The sequence below is a fragment of the Bombus terrestris genome, chromosome 12 (assembly GCF_910591885.1).
Source record: "Bombus terrestris chromosome 12, iyBomTerr1.2, whole genome shotgun sequence".
Classification (NCBI taxonomy): Eukaryota; Metazoa; Arthropoda; class Insecta; order Hymenoptera; family Apidae; genus Bombus; species Bombus terrestris.
In genome coordinates this window covers 8,685,238-8,701,554 of record NC_063280.1, presented here as the reverse complement: position 1 = coordinate 8,701,554, position 16,317 = coordinate 8,685,238, and the positions used below count along the sequence as shown (strand labels likewise).

The window sequence follows — 16,317 nt, the reverse complement described above, 5'->3', positions numbered from 1 at the left end:
ATTGCATCAATTAATATGTAAATAGATGTCTTAAGATAACATAAAAGATTTGGTAAATTTTATTGTAAAGATAGTGAAAACTGTTTTGTCTATATTTTAGATTTTCTTCACTAATATTTTTGGTTTATTTATTTACGTTTCAACTTTTGTTTGTTCCCAAACGAAAATTTTTGTGTGGAAAAATTCTAAATAATTAATTCAAATATTTAGGAACCTTAATCATTTGAGGAATTAATGCCAAAATATTAATATTATTATACGAATTAGCATCTATACAATAATTTCCGTTATATTTTTTAAATATCACTTTAACTAAAAAACTTTACATTTTAGTAATAATTAATATATAATACGAATGAAAAATATTTAGAAAAAATTGTATTTTTCACAAGGTGTGTTGTTATATATGAAAAATATTTCAGTAATATATAATTTATGTAAATAAAAATTTCTTATTGGTATAAAAGTAGAAAATAAGAGAAATGCTTTTGTTCAGAAAGATAACGGTTTAAGTAATGAATCGGAATAGAATGTATTTTGGTCGCTTTCATCATAAAAACAAGATTTCTAATTATTTATAGGTATACATATATATCGTACATAAAAAACAATAAATTAATATAATAAACGATCTTTTTCAATTGCCATCACGTAAGTCGTTTATGTCTTATAATGTCATACCATTGTGACTCTGTTATTTAGCAGTTTTTCTCAGCTTAATTTTATTGTAATAATTTTCTACAAATAGAATTTTATGTTCGCATTGTTCATAAAGTGTCGTGGTGTTTTTTTACATGATCTTCGAAAAAATCTGTTTATTGTACATTGCTTTTCTTGAAGTACTATATGAACTATATTTATTTTGATTTTTGCTTGGAAATTATTGGGAAATCTAAGTACTTGTGTGATTAAAAAAATAAATAAACTTCATCCTCAATCAAACTAATTCACCCGTTTGTAAAATTCACCAATGCACTTTACACGTATGAATAAATTTATAACCACGCTGTTTTTATGTATATAACCCGGTGCCAGACGTTGTACCAGCATTTTAATCATCATAGTGCAATTCGCATTCTTTGTTTGTACTCTGAACCATCATAGGTTTACATTTGTACATTTCCTCGTTAATAGCACACCTTTAACCAGTGCAAGCGAACAGCCACTTAATTGTACTAATTTTCTATAAACGTGGCCGTAACAAGAGCCACTATTTTCTTCTTTTATTTTTTAAATTCATTTTCTTTTCTCCGCTTATTAACTTGTGTCGCAATATAATTAATTTACGTGAGATTAAAACGCAAACGGAAATCTAAACTTCATAGTTTTGATACCAATAATAATATAAATATAAATAATATAAATAAAAAAATATTTCAACGAATAATAATACGCAACAAAATATGAAAATTGCACATTGTTCATATGAAATATATAACATATAGGTGTATAATTATATATACAATTATAAAGGAACACAGCTACTAATTAATTCGCAGAATTAAATAAATATAATAAATAGTAGACATAGAAAGCAATAAATTAATATCACAAACATCATACAAAAGAATTTAAATTAATGAATTCTATTAAAACGGACTTATAGTACAATTGTGCTCCGACTTTGACTCACTCTACGAATTAAATATATTCTCTTAAAATAAACTAATGTCACGCGGACGCAAAAAAATAACATTCTTTTCCTTCGGGGTTGTCAGAGTATTTGATTCTCTCGCTAGTTTATAATATGTGTGTGCTTATGTATGCGTACCTCTCGCCTTAATTAGATTATTAACAAAAATTACTGACAAAAGTAAAGACACTTGGAATTTTAAACAATCATCATCAATATATGAAATATAAAATCTATAATCGCGCAAGAACTATGTGTTACATGAATACATTAGCGAATCGAATAATGAAGAAAATTAAAATTTTTCAATGATTCGAATTAGTAGTCGCATAATCGAAACTATCGCACAGCTTGATAGATCAGAATTAATCATAATTCGATCACTATTGTGTGAAACAATGTTTCTGGCACATATACGTAGATTACATTTAATATCTCAACATTTTTACTTTTTCTTCGCTGATTTTCGCTTATGATAATTTTCTTTTTCTCAACTAAATTTTACGGTAAATATGATATTATTTTTAGATTTAGTGTTCACAACAATGTGGGAGCAAAAGGAACATATATGTACACATTCTCAAAATCCCGAGATAATTGATCGGGTTAAACATAGACTCTCAGCTTTTATGAACTGAGAACGCATATAATGCGCAATGCAATCGCACAATAGCTTGTTATCTTTTTTTATTAATACAGTTATTATTATTAGTAATTATTGAAATGGGAAGCGAAAAATAGTTCACCGTTATTGAAAACCAAACGGAACCTTAGCCGTCGTAATTAAATACTTGACTCTAATCGTATCATTTTCAAATTTGCATGCATTAACAATCTACTTAGATGTAAGCCTGAATGTAGGTACGTAGACTATATTAAATGCCACTCTGTGCCGATTTCGTACTAGACTCATCCTTTAAATTCCACCATTCGTGCTAAAATATATCATAGATTTAATTTCCTTTGTATACTTTAATTTAAAAAACCGTACTTTGTTGATTCTAAACAAAATTTTTAATCATCATCATAGTTTCTATATCATAGTTTGTATAAATAATCACTTACTTTGTTTAATATGTTCCTACATAAAAAAAAATGAACAAATTTATTTAGAAAGAATTTCATTTCTCGAAAGAAAGTTACATGACAATAATAGAATAATTCCATCACTATTAAATGATAAATTTTAGAACCAATACAGTACTGAGTACTCAATCTCGTGTAATGCAATCACAATATGTAGCATCTGATGGGCTTGTTCTTTTAGAGATATCCATGACTATTCATAGGAGATTAATGGCATAAGGAGCACAAGAAGACACCGGTACAAGAAGAAGAAATCTAATCTACGTGCCTCACTTATTGGCATAAATAGCATGTTACGCATTAGTTAAATAGAAAATGAGATGCGCCATTGTATCCAACAGAAATCTCGTGCATGGAACTTCGTTTTTCAGAGAAAATTCAAACATAGGCTGGCGAAAGGTTCAAAGTAAGTCGCGAAATGACATTGTTACGTATCGTAGCTCGTGTTGTTCTTGAACTCTTAATTATCTGTATCACCATAATGCGGCAGTCATGACAGACTACCATAGAGACGCCTCTCAATCTTTCCGCGGCCAATCGTTGTTCCGAGCTTTGACTAGTGAAACTGGAGAATGCCTTCAGTGATGGCACATTGGCTGGACTGCCAGTGCTTTTATAACTCCTGTATGATCAAATTTTGTTATGGAAAATAGCAAATTATAAAAAAAGGTATCTCTAATGTTAATATAAAGAGCAAACATTTTTAAAGTAAAAACCGCAAGTAAAAAGTAAACCTTTTATCTTGATTCTCTGTTTCGCGACGAGCATGGGAAGGCGGTGTGGAAGTCGGTGTAAGTATCAAAACAGGTGTAGTAGTAGGCGTAGATGAAGGTGTCACACTTTTCAATGATGAATCCTTGCGTCTAGAAGCCGGTGATGCCGGTGCAGATCCAGCTGCACCAGTGCCTCTTAGCCATGAACTTTTGCTAGTATCTGGTTCTGAAGATGATGGAGAAAGAAGAAGACCAGGGGATAATAAAACTACCGGAACGTGGGCGAAATGTTCTGTTGGAATTCGCATCTATAACAAGAATAATATTTTAATCGAAATTTATTAATTAAGACTAAATTAACAAAAATCTCGGTAACTTACTTTGGAATAACATTTTACACATACTGTCCTCTCACATAAGCGACAACGTTGCCCCCATGGTCCTAACAGTCCGAACCTAGTTTTTAGGCAGAGGAAACAAACGCGCCTCTTTTCTACATCTTCCTTTACGCGACCTTCTACGGGCAGAGACTCCAGTTCTGCTTTAGTTAATACACTACGAATATGCACAATCTCTTCTAGGGTTAAAGAAAGTCTTTCATCCAGGAACATGTCACCTAATGTAGGCTTCTATAAAAAAAATTTATTTGCTATTAAACAATTTACGTTCAGTAAAATTTTTAAAATGTATTTTATATAAACGACGGTTTCTTTATTCTTGAAACATATTGTTCCAATAATAGACTGATTTCTGTAACATAATACCTGTCCTTTATCATCTTGCCAGTCTTCATTTTGATCTTCTCTATCCTTTGTACCTTCGACAATGGTTTGCGATCGTCGTGGTTGTCTTGCTCTCGGTTGAGGACTCAAACTCGGACTAGGGTTTACGCTGATATTGGGACTCGGACCTTGACTTAATGACGACTCTGTTGCACCTGTACATTGAGTACGACTCTGTGGCCTTGAGTGAGGGAGAGACGTGGTACCAGTTAACGCTGTAAGTGCTATACTACGTCTTGCTGCGTGTTTTCGAGCCGACGCTCTTCTAGATGGACACTGTGTTGCGAGATCATATGCTAAAAGTAATTAAATTTGAATATATATATATATATTTTCCAATATCCGGTTTCATTCATTATGAATTAAAACACATAATAATTACGATAATTACATTCAAGTTGCGCATCACAAAATCGATGATATTCATTTCTCGTCAAACGTAAACCACCAGTTTTTCGCCAAGGATTAGCAGAACTTGCTTCGTCGTCATCCCTTTGATCTTTATGCCTACTACGAGCATTACCCCTATCTACAAATGTGTAATCTTCTTTTAGTTGCCAGTAATTTGATCCTTCATCCTCTTCTTCAAATCTTGTTACTGCCAATTCATCGTTGTAATCTTCGTCATCATCTTCGTCTTCCGCATCGAGCTATTTTCAAAATATATACTAATTTAAGTAAAAAGAATTGGAAACGAAGATACAAGAAATGAAGAATTATAATCTACCTTTAAATCAAAATCTACAGGTATTACTTTTCTTTTATTTGTCGTAGAATTCGTGTTGTCCAAATCCCTTCGAGGAGGTTTTGGTACTGTAGGTGATTCACTATCCTTGATATCAGCGGTACTTTGGATTTGATCTAAAAAACGTCATTCATAGAGATGGACCCCAAAATATACATTAATCATTATTATCGGAAGAATAGTTGCGTGTATGTTGATGACCAATGAACATGACACGTGACCGTAAAATTGTACAAAAAAAATATGGTTAAATATTCACAAAGTTGTGGTACCTCAGTAAATCCTAAATACATACATAATTGCCTCCTGCGCGGACGCATAGGATTATAAATACACTCATTAAAATTACATAGAAATATTTATAAAATAGAAAAATATCTTAGATCTTTCAGTATCAGAAATAACTAATGCTCCTATAATTCAATAAAACTGAGATCAATGTTCATAATAAACTCTGATCGCTACATTTCAAGTATTATGGTATTATGCAAGTTATTATACAAAACACAATCAGGCTAACAATCCGTGAAACTTGTTTTAAGTAACGGTTGCATCAATTGAAATATAGCTAAAATGAATTCATCGTCTGCAGCCTAAAAACATTTCTATATATGTTACCCGTTGTTATGTTACTGGCCGAAAAAAAGATGAATGGTATGATTACCTGCGACCGTAATGCGCCTTCTACGCGACTTACGATTCCTGTTTCCCGGAACCCTAATTTCTGGCTTGCCGATTCTCTGCCTCGGCTGCGGAACCGGTGGTACGTTCGTTCTGTTCCGACTCGCGGTAGTCGGTACGTTGGTCGTAACCGAGCCAACTGTAGTCGTGACCGCAGCATTTGTCTGATTCTCTGTCTGCAACCATTGTGCCGCCACATCCTGCGCGGGTTCCTGTTCCTGCTCCGGTTGCGACGGTGGAACTTCACCCAGGACTATCATGCGGGACTCACCGCCTACGATCGGTAATATTATTCCTCTTTTCTATATTTACTCTTTTCTTCTGCTAATATATACAGTATGTCCGGTTTAATCTTCCTCATTCTGGCCTGTCTCACGTATGGCAATCAGTGCTTTAATGTTTCAACATAAACAATGATCCAAACAATCCCACACCAAACAAAGTATCATGCTTTGAATTCTAGAATATTAGCGTGGAATACTACATTCCTCCATGTTTTCCTTCATTTTTGTCTACTATTTCTAACAACTGATGCTCTCTTTTTATTTATACTTTCTAATAGTCTTTTAATATAGAAAGGCCAAGATTATTTAGTTGCAGGTCTAAATTTGTTTAAAGTGGAGATTATATTGTTAAAATTATACTTTTCTCTACCTTTACTTATTTTTCCCCAGTACAGGATTGAAAGGATTACAGAATTAAACGAGGTATTCACTCCAGAAGAATTATTAACGATTTTAAACGTGTTTTGCATGTTAAACAGTTTAGTAATAAAATGACTGTGCATATTTAAACCGAACATACTGCGTGTCAACATAATTCTTTACAATGGCTCTACTTGCGACGATCGCGACGTCCAACCGGAAGTTACTAGTTCTGTTGATTCTTCAACAATCTTTTGCCTCGACTTGACGATCTCACAGCCTGTGAATCAAGACGTTCGTCAATTTGAAACATTCCAGTTAAGATCTCATAAATCCATTGTTTCTCTTCGTTCGATAAACAATCAGAAATATTGGATTACCAGCGTCCAAGCTGTTCTTCTTGTTCATCTGTTCGTTTTATCCATCCTGTCAAATCCTTGGCCCACCGTGATGCTTGCAGATCCACTGGTAGGGACTGTACATCAAGCACACGTGCTCGTTAGTGTGCCTATCCTCCTTTGCACTTGACTTACTCGTACACGTTTAGACGCAACCCGATTGAATTTCACGCTCGAGCTGCACCTTTTACTTTTTCCCCGGAAACGCGCGAACGAGACAGAACAAGAAACAAGTAAATGCGGATGAAGAGAGGAAACCAATGAGCGAGGCCAACAGTACGAATGAGCGACACGCGAGAAATCAAGCAAAGATTTAGCGGTCGCGTTGTACGATGACGTTTCGGGCGACGTCAGCTCTCGCCCCCTTGTGTGCTTTCGGTTATTGATCGCACGAACGGTCTGGGGCTTGCGATGCTTTAAGCCGACCTACCGTCGCGAATCATGATTCATACAGATCGACCCTTCTCTATTGCGATAAAAAGTATTCGTCACGATCCGTACCACCCCCAACGGACAATGACTAAACACGAAAATTATTATCTGTTGACCAAAACCGTTACACTGGTCTCTTTATTGCAAAGTAACCAATGTGTTTAATTTAGAGAATATTTAATAGTATATATATCGAAATATCAAAGTATCGTTGGGATACGAGCATTAAATGATTATCATTATTATTTGTATTATTATTATTATTGGAAAAATGTGAAGACACAGATACCACTGTACTAGTCGCACTGCGTTGGAGTTGTCGAATTCTACTCTGAAGAAGTGGGATACGAACATTAAATGATTATCATTATTGTTGCTATTATTATGATTATTATTATTGGAAAAAATGAAGACACAGATACCACTGCCCTGGCCGCACTGCGGTGCAATTGTTAAATCCTATCCCGCAAGAGTATGTTAAGGCTGAGAGATGTGCGACCCTGTATGGGCACTGCGCTCGCGCTCATCCCCTCGCGCATGTGTATTCTCGGTTGAATATATTTCTATAAAAATGCAATCGCACGTGTGCAACGCGTGGCTGTGTATGCACACCATGTTGGTCCATAAAATTCCAAGTATACGGATGCAACGGTATTGATGCAACTCGGTTAAAATGTTTCTGTCTATGATCGATATAAAAGCATAGTTCTCTTTATGCATGCTTCTGCAGGAATACGAAAGTTGTTTACTTCAAAAACTACATATTATTATCTATTTTCTATACGAGGAATGAAGTTAAAAATTTTGTTTAGAAATTGAAAGAAGACACAGAATAAAATATAGCTCACATATGTATTGTGGTTCTTAGTTTTAATCATTATTCTAGGCAGAAGAAATATATCACCACACATTTGAAATTTTCGCTCATTTTATAGTTCAGCGAAGATTTATTGAGGTACCACAAAAATCAATAACCAGTACGATTGATTGATGTATAATGTCGCAATTATTGGTGTACGAAATATGAACTGAATGCGTTGGTTTCATGAATTTATTATATAATTGTACACGAACAGAGAAAATATATTTTATAAAGCAGTATGACATGCACAAAGTTATCATTGTGTATGTAAATATGAAATACAACTTACCACTCTGAAGAGATATTCTTTCGGTCTTAGGAACGTATCTATTGCGCGACGACCTTAAATTTGGCGGCTTCTTTATACTCTCCATAAGTAATTCCCGGAGAGTCCATTCCTTTTGCAAGGGTGGCAGCTGTCTTTCAGATGCCTGTATAAAATTATATCTCTAAAATCTAGTAAAACTTTAAAAAAACTGCAATTTTTACCATTCTTATATTGGAATCTCATTAATGAAGCCTGAATAAAGCATCGTTTTTGATAGCATGTTACCTTTTTTAAAGGCGGTCTACTCCGAATAAATTCAAGAATGACAGCATGCGCGTCTTTTCGCAAATGTGGCGTCGGGGATGGTGTCTTCCTCAAACGATACCTCCTTTTTCGTATGTCATCCATCAAAATTTCATACGGAGTTAATTCAAACTCAGCTCCCTTTCCACGTCCACGTGTAGTATTCTTTGAACCCAAATTAGCTTCCACTTTTTTTAGCTTTACACCTTTTCTTAATTCCTGGATAACTTGCACCCAAAATCTTGCCTATTAAAATAGTTATTTTAATTCTTCCGATCTCGTAAATGCAATTGAAGCTTTAAAAAGAGAACATACATATGTATTAGATGAACATTTTTTCTAAATTTTACTAAGTATTCTTTTGTTGTTTTTACTTATAAATATATTATATGTTACCAATGCTACTTATATAACACAGAGTATTCAAAAAGCCATTAAATACTTGAATTTGTAAAATAGTCTAGAAACATTAAAATTGTCTAACTTTTGAAATATTTTGCATAGATAAATTTGAAATCAAATAAGCACATGCATTTAAAATATAATAACTGATACTATTGTTCTAACTATATAGAAAACAATACTTGATAATAGTGAGACTAATCATGCTGCATGCTCGATAATTAAGTATATAACATATCGCTCTAACATATCGCTTTCACATGCGCAAGTATTATTAACAATCACGTACTTGTATAGCCCTCCAAATCCTAATGTCAGTCTATAACGATAGAGAGTCAAGTCAATAAATCTCAAATATCTTATCTCTGCAAAGTGACAAATAACTTTATGCGACACAGCAATGTCAACTGTTCTATTTTACGCGAATTATAGCACGTACTTATGCGTGGTTTTACACAACACAATTTAAATGCGACTATTTCATTATTTTATTATATTTTTAAATTTACTCATTCTTATTAAGGAAATATCAAGAAATATCGAACGAACTTGATATACGATATACATAGATATTATTAACAAGATGTTTCTGTATTACAGTACAACAAAAATATTTTTAGAGACTACGTGAACACGTTTAATTCACGTGTAATTTTAACACGTAATATTCGTATCTGTGGTCTCGAAACACTCTATCTCAATTTCGTAAAACAAGAAACAATGCTACATTTACATAAGCCCGCAACATGAATCATATAATATATTTTTCGTGGTTGATCTATTGTGAAATCTTACCCAATCGATAAAATCTAACGTATCAAGGTTTTGAACAGACATCGAGGTTTGCTTATTGCCATCAGTAACAGATTCCCTTTGACTAGCATGTACTTTATCAGCCGCTACTGTATCCAAAAAGTGCGACAGTTCCAAAGCCTCTGCTACCAATGCTCGTATTACAGCCTTATAATGAATTTCAGCAGATTCCATAGAAGTTTGCATATGCCTGGTACATAACTATATATACATTTGTTTATATATTTTCATAAAGTTTATTATACAAATTTCGAATTTTTGTTTACATTATCTTCATATCATATATATTATTTGCATATATGTAGTATCTTAATGGGTCTTAGAGGAAAGGACAAGTAATGATGTTTTGATTTAATAAATGATATTTGAAGCAACGAAATGATTACAATGCTGTTGTACGTCCTATTCTCACAGGCGGCTTTCGACTTCCCAATTCATACTCTGCACACTCTGCACACTCTGCACACTCTGCACACTCTTGGCATCCGTTCACTCCGGCATCTCAACTAACTCTCACCCTAACGTCTCTTTACCTTTTTCCGTTTTTCGGAACAGGTATCCCGAAAACGCCCGTGGTTAAGGTCACGCAGCCTTTTCACGAAAACTGTCCACTTAAAAGACCCAACGATACATTGATGATGAACGGTACTTTGTTTACAGTTCGGCCGATACCTTAGGCCTTTTGGCCCCGATACTACATATATGTGATAAAGTAAATAAAAAATATATTTGTTTATTTTACTTACTTGCATTACATTTTTTAATGAATACACCGATGATCTTTCCTCATACATATCGTTACTTTTTTGCGATGAAAATTCATCTACATCGGCATCACTGGAGTCACGTTCAATACCTTCATCGTCCGTTTCCTGCGGACGTTCTTCCGTTTCTCCTTCAATTTCTGTGCAACAAGAAAAATAATTAATTTTACATGATTCCTGTGTATGTTTTTACTGAATTTTACTTTTTATAAATTAATTGTACCTTGATCGGCACTTGTCATTAATGTTATAAGGGCTTCTAAATCCGGTGATAAAGGCCTTTCTTCTTGTTCATCTAGGCCGAAATCAAGCGTTTTGAATATCATCATGCCTAGTGAGAACATTGCCTGCAAAAAATGAAAATATATTTTTATTTTATATACATTATATATATTTTATATTAACGAAATAATATAAAATATCATAGCTTTTTCATTAAAAAATAATATTTAAAATTGCTTACCTTTTTCTCGGATACGCGTGGTTTTTCCGATTCTGTAACAAACACATCGGGAAATAGATAAAAAAAAAAATGGACTACAAAATTATAAAATGCTTTGTACATGATCAGAAACGATGATTAATTATTTCCAAACGAAGTTCAATAACTTTCGATCGTCTCTTTTTGTGCGATCACGTATATTAATAGTCTTATCTAGAAAACTGCTCACAGACACAATTAATTAGTATTGCTAATCAGCCTACAAGCTTACGATACAAACACCCTGAGTTATTTGTAAATTTTGCACTTGATTTACAAACGAATATTAGAAATTATGTAACATTTGAAATATTTTAAGTTACAAGCGTTTGTAAACGTATACTATACAATTTACTATACAATTACTTACCCTCTACTGGTGTATTATAATACATACTAAAATATTATATTACATTAACATAACTAATATCTATAGGTACATATTGTACTTAAATACATTACTATACACATAACTGTACAAAAGAATGCTGTATGTATAACAAAAGATTATATACTACATACCATAATATATACATATATCATATTATAATTTATAGCACATGACTATACAATAATTGTATGATACTTATACTATAAATCGTAAAATATGCCAACTGTACAATAATTATACATAGACATATAGTGCGACGACTATATTGCAACTACATTCGGCAATACAGTGAACCTTGGTGCAACCCTTTCCTACGATGTGGCCGTACAATAATCAGTAGAACCACGATTATTAGGCAATAATTATCATATTATAATTGACGTGTGTAATATATATATTATACAACTATATATTATATTATATATATATTAAACGACATATTGTATGAAGAATTACTATATAATGCATGTTCACTATAATTTTTATCGATTTGAATTAATTTACATATATATATATATGTATGTATATATATATCGTATCTTCATTCTATATCTTTTCTGTTACTGATTATAAAACAATACATCGATAAGATAATCCACGATAAAAGATAGTTAAGTGTTTCTTTGAAGAAACCAAAAAGATTATATCAGCTCACCGATTAGATCGCCAAGCCAAACATCGCCATCCTTGTGAAGGACGATCTGTGATAACTCCGAAAGTTCGTAGAAATTGTTTTCTGACAAACGAGACAAACTCTTGGCGGTTTGATAACACAAGGCCCATGCTTGCTCTTGGCTGATCGGTCCATTGAAAGACAGTAGAATATCTTTAAGGTTTAGTCGACCGTTCGCGTCGAGTTTGCACCTCGACCTTTTCATCGATGTCTCCTCTTCTTTATTCTCGTTCGCTTTTTTCTCATTATCGGAAACATCGAGACCGTCCTCACACGACGTGGAAATCCCTTTGTGCGTCGTCATTTTTCTGTAATTTCACCAAAGAATCTCCCGTTAAATATGCTTATATAATTTTACAATTCAAAAAAGGAGGAAAGCGATTCGGATACGCGATCAAAGTTCATCCACGAGTTTAAGATTTAAACCTAGATCCATTGCGTTAGTAGATAATCGTTTTATCAGTTGCGTTAATTTGATGTAAATACTCGGCTTTTCTTTATGACAATAATAAATACGAGCACTTGTTATTAACATAACAATCAGATAATAGCAGTATACACTATTGTTACATAGTGGACATTTAAATACCATGTACTCGAATACTACATTCACACGACTGTATGAGCGCTAAATTCGAATTATCGTTGTTTTACACGATATACATATTAATAATTTTGGTAAGAACAGCATAAAACAATGATGTTAATCATAAAGTTACTTAAAGATTAAGGATATATTCAAGGATAAAATCATTGAAAAAATTAATGAGAATCATAACATATATATGTATGTAAAGTTCAAATATAAATAAAAAAATTTAATTATACGTAAAATATATATTATATATTAATTATTAAGTGTAATATTAAGTATAAATTAAAAGATATATATTTCATCTAAAATTTATATATGTTATACATTAATAATTAAATAATGCGGCACTTACAACACAAAATTCAACTACAGAAGAATTACGCATTGATATTTTATTACTATCTTTTCAGTCCAAATATACATAAAATTATTTTTGTTAGAATACTTTCTTCGTCTTTTTTAGTCAAATTAAATATTAATTGTTTATAAATACATAGTTCCACAATCTTTCGAATCAATTAAAACTCACTTTAATCACAACCATGGACCCGACTCGAATACGTTCTTCAAATTATGTGAGAACAAAACTGACTAAATATCTTTCTGTTCTTAAGAGCTATATAGAAGCAGATAAACATTTACGACCAGTTGTCATCACGCATGCAGTGACGACATACTCGTGAAGCTATAATGTACTGTGAACACAGTGCAGTGCGACATCTTTGTAACACTACGATTTGCAAGGATTATATTTTTAATGATAGAAGCGTGCGATTTTATTATTAGATATATTGAATAATATTAGATAATAAATATTAGAAAAATATTTATCAAATAATAGAACGTTAGTACAAATATTTCTCTTAATTTGATACTGAAAAGAATCAAAGAGAAACATGGAAAATTCGTTAAAGGAACAGATTAATATTTTTCACTGAGATAATATTGAATATATATATCCAAGAAATTTTGAATCGTAGCTGAAATATTCATCTGCATCTGTTTTATTCGCCAAATATACATACGTACATATGTAGTATAATCTTATTGTGTATTATTTTTAGTGATCTTTACAAAACTTATTCAAAAAATATCAATAAGCAAAATATTAAATGCTCTAGAAGTTTGTAAAAGAAGTTTGTACTTGAGGAAATTGATTGCCGAAAATATTCGTGATGTAATAGATGGTAAAAAGTATAATTGTAGTTAGATTTTTCTTAGCTTCCGCTACGAATTTTCCGAACAACATAAGACGTATGGAAATGCTTATATGATCACATATCGCGATATACTGATGTAAAATCGCAACATATACGTCGTATTGTCCAAATTAATGAAATATTCTTATAAGTGTATTTCGATTTTCAGATGTTTCTTTCGTTAGAACTTAGAATGTTCGCGTAAATCGCCCATTGTAACTACAGCATAGCTTAATGATTCTCAATATGCATCGCATACGCCCATTTTAATGATCAAAATTATTGCGCAACATTTCCGTGAAAAATTCATCCTTGACAAATTGAATTAAAAAATGACATTGACATGAATAATTCTAGATAATAGTTCGATCTAATCTTCTTTTTTCTTGACCTTATTTTTAAACTCTTCAATACATATGTATAAACTTGATATGTACTTAATTGCCAATTGATTTTCGTATCATTTAAGATTACATTACCGAACCGTTTCAATAAATTTTACACACAGATGTGTATATAGTACTTTCAGATTACTAGTTACAAATTACATGCGATCCACTCGTGCATTACTGTATATACAAGTTTAAGACTAAATGCATAAAAAAAACTTCATGTGTACTTCTGCTTTTTCTTAGAATATGCTATTTTTATATCAAATAATTTCTTAAGAGAACGAAGAAATCTTTATCAATATATTATTATTTATCAATATATAAATTTCTGTGGCAAACTAGGAATTGATAATTTTGACTACTCTAGTAGTCCTAGTATTAATCAATATTTTACATACAAACACGATCGATAAAAGAAAAGTTCTGCGAAATAATTTAGTTAAATGAACTATTTATATTTATGCTACATATGTTTAAAATATTATGTATACAAAATATCGCAAAAATTGTTTATGTATTTGATAAAATGATTTATATGGCTTTACTAATACTTCAAAGTATTAGTTTGTTTCCTTAATTTTAAGTTGAGATATCACCACAAAAGATTTGTTTTATTTTAAAGACCAATAAAGTCAAACCATTAAATGTAATTAAATATTTTATTATTATTTAATATCAAACGAATGGTAATTTTTTGCATTGATATTATTGCGGAACGATAATATTAAAATAAGATTCACGTGAAATGAAATTTCACCCATGATAGTATATATTAAGGATAAAAACAATTAACAAATAGAGCAATTATTGACTATTTTTAATGAAGTTACAAAAGGATATAAATAATGGAATTGAACACCTATCTATAGTATCCTTTGTCAAAGTTTTAAATCTTCCTATAACTAATTTATATTCCTAATAAAGTTCGCATTGCAGCATCACCTTGTAAATTGTAAATTGTAAATCACGAGTATCATTCATCAATACCCACATATTTTGGAATGTATAAGTGACAGAATATATACAAATCCACAGTATGTAAGATATATGTTATTACGCGAAATATGTATTATGAACAAATTGAATAATAATAAGGATCATTGAAAAATGTTAATAGTGAAATGTAATACGTACTTTTGATTATTTAGGTGGTTGACATGCAAGTTATAACGCAAGACAGGTTTCAAGATTTTTCACTAGAGCTATCACTATTCTATTCATCACTGGCATGAAGCTTTTTGCATCACTTTTTCTATTAGGTAAAAAGATTGTTTTACGCACAAACAACCTTTCACATTGAACTTTCCTCTTGTGACTTTTAACATCGGTCATATTAATTTTCCTGGAGTATATTGACAATCGAAACTCGACATGATATTTTGTTTATACAGGTATGATATTTCCTCGATTTATCGTTGCAACGAAACGTTTCCTTCAACATTATGGGATTAAATGAAACATTCAATGTATATATATGCGTATCCTTTGTTCGATACTACTATAAGTTATAAGAATACCGGCAATATGTAGGTTTTTATATGTTGCGGAATTTTCAGCTTGTCAGAGTCTCGTCATATAGTACACTTTCAGTGAATTTAATTACAATAAAAAGAAATTGACTTGAAAGTCATTATAATATTTAAACTAGTGATCACTGGTGGTTAATATTGCAATACAGACTGAAACGTAACGTGACTGAAACTACTGAATCGCTACCATCCAATCCATAACCTGTACTTTTACTATATCTATATCTATGTGATTTATGTATATATACATGATTTGTCAAGTGCAATGTTATAAAGTAAGTACAGAACACATGGATAAATCGAATGCATTCAAATAATATCACAAACTATTATTTTATCTTTACTGAAAATTTCAATTATATTTCATCTATTATCTATCTTGATCTACTTGGGCCCTGTAAAGAATTATATTAAAATTAGTAAACAAATTATTATTATAGCCTATTGGTTGCGAAGAATTAAAAAATTTTTAATCATTTTAGTTCATTTTCAAAAAAAGCAATAAGTATCTTGAAGATTGTATTTCATCAT

The 16,317-nt window shown here is 31.8% G+C and overlaps 1 protein-coding gene across 4 annotated transcripts; it reads right to left on the bottom strand.

The window, feature by feature from the left end:
- Positions 1-507: 507 nt before the first annotated feature.
- Positions 508-16,040, bottom strand: LOC100642651 (protein spire). 4 transcript variants are annotated; one of them, XM_048411032.1, is made up of 16 exons: positions 15,775-16,040; positions 15,546-15,689; positions 12,054-12,379; positions 10,990-11,021; positions 10,750-10,873; positions 10,509-10,666; positions 9,745-9,963; positions 9,239-9,268; positions 8,530-8,793; positions 8,266-8,407; positions 4,942-5,075; positions 4,606-4,864; positions 4,197-4,510; positions 3,813-4,061; positions 3,454-3,740; positions 508-3,341 (listed from the first exon to the last, which is right to left on the bottom strand). In XM_048411032.1, the coding sequence occupies exons 2-16, from the start codon at positions 15,587-15,589 to the stop codon at positions 3,098-3,100; spliced, it is 2,826 nt and encodes a 941-aa protein (XP_048266989.1). In that variant the 5' UTR covers positions 15,590-15,689; positions 15,775-16,040; the 3' UTR covers positions 508-3,097. The 4 variants fall into 4 exon arrangements, with proteins under 4 accessions (XP_048266989.1, XP_048266991.1, XP_012170348.1 ...); XM_048411034.1 differs by having other exon boundaries at positions 15,392-16,039; XM_012314958.3 differs by lacking the exons at positions 15,546-15,689; positions 15,775-16,040 and adding an exon at positions 13,196-13,322.
- Between the last annotated feature and the right edge of the window lie 277 nt (positions 16,041-16,317).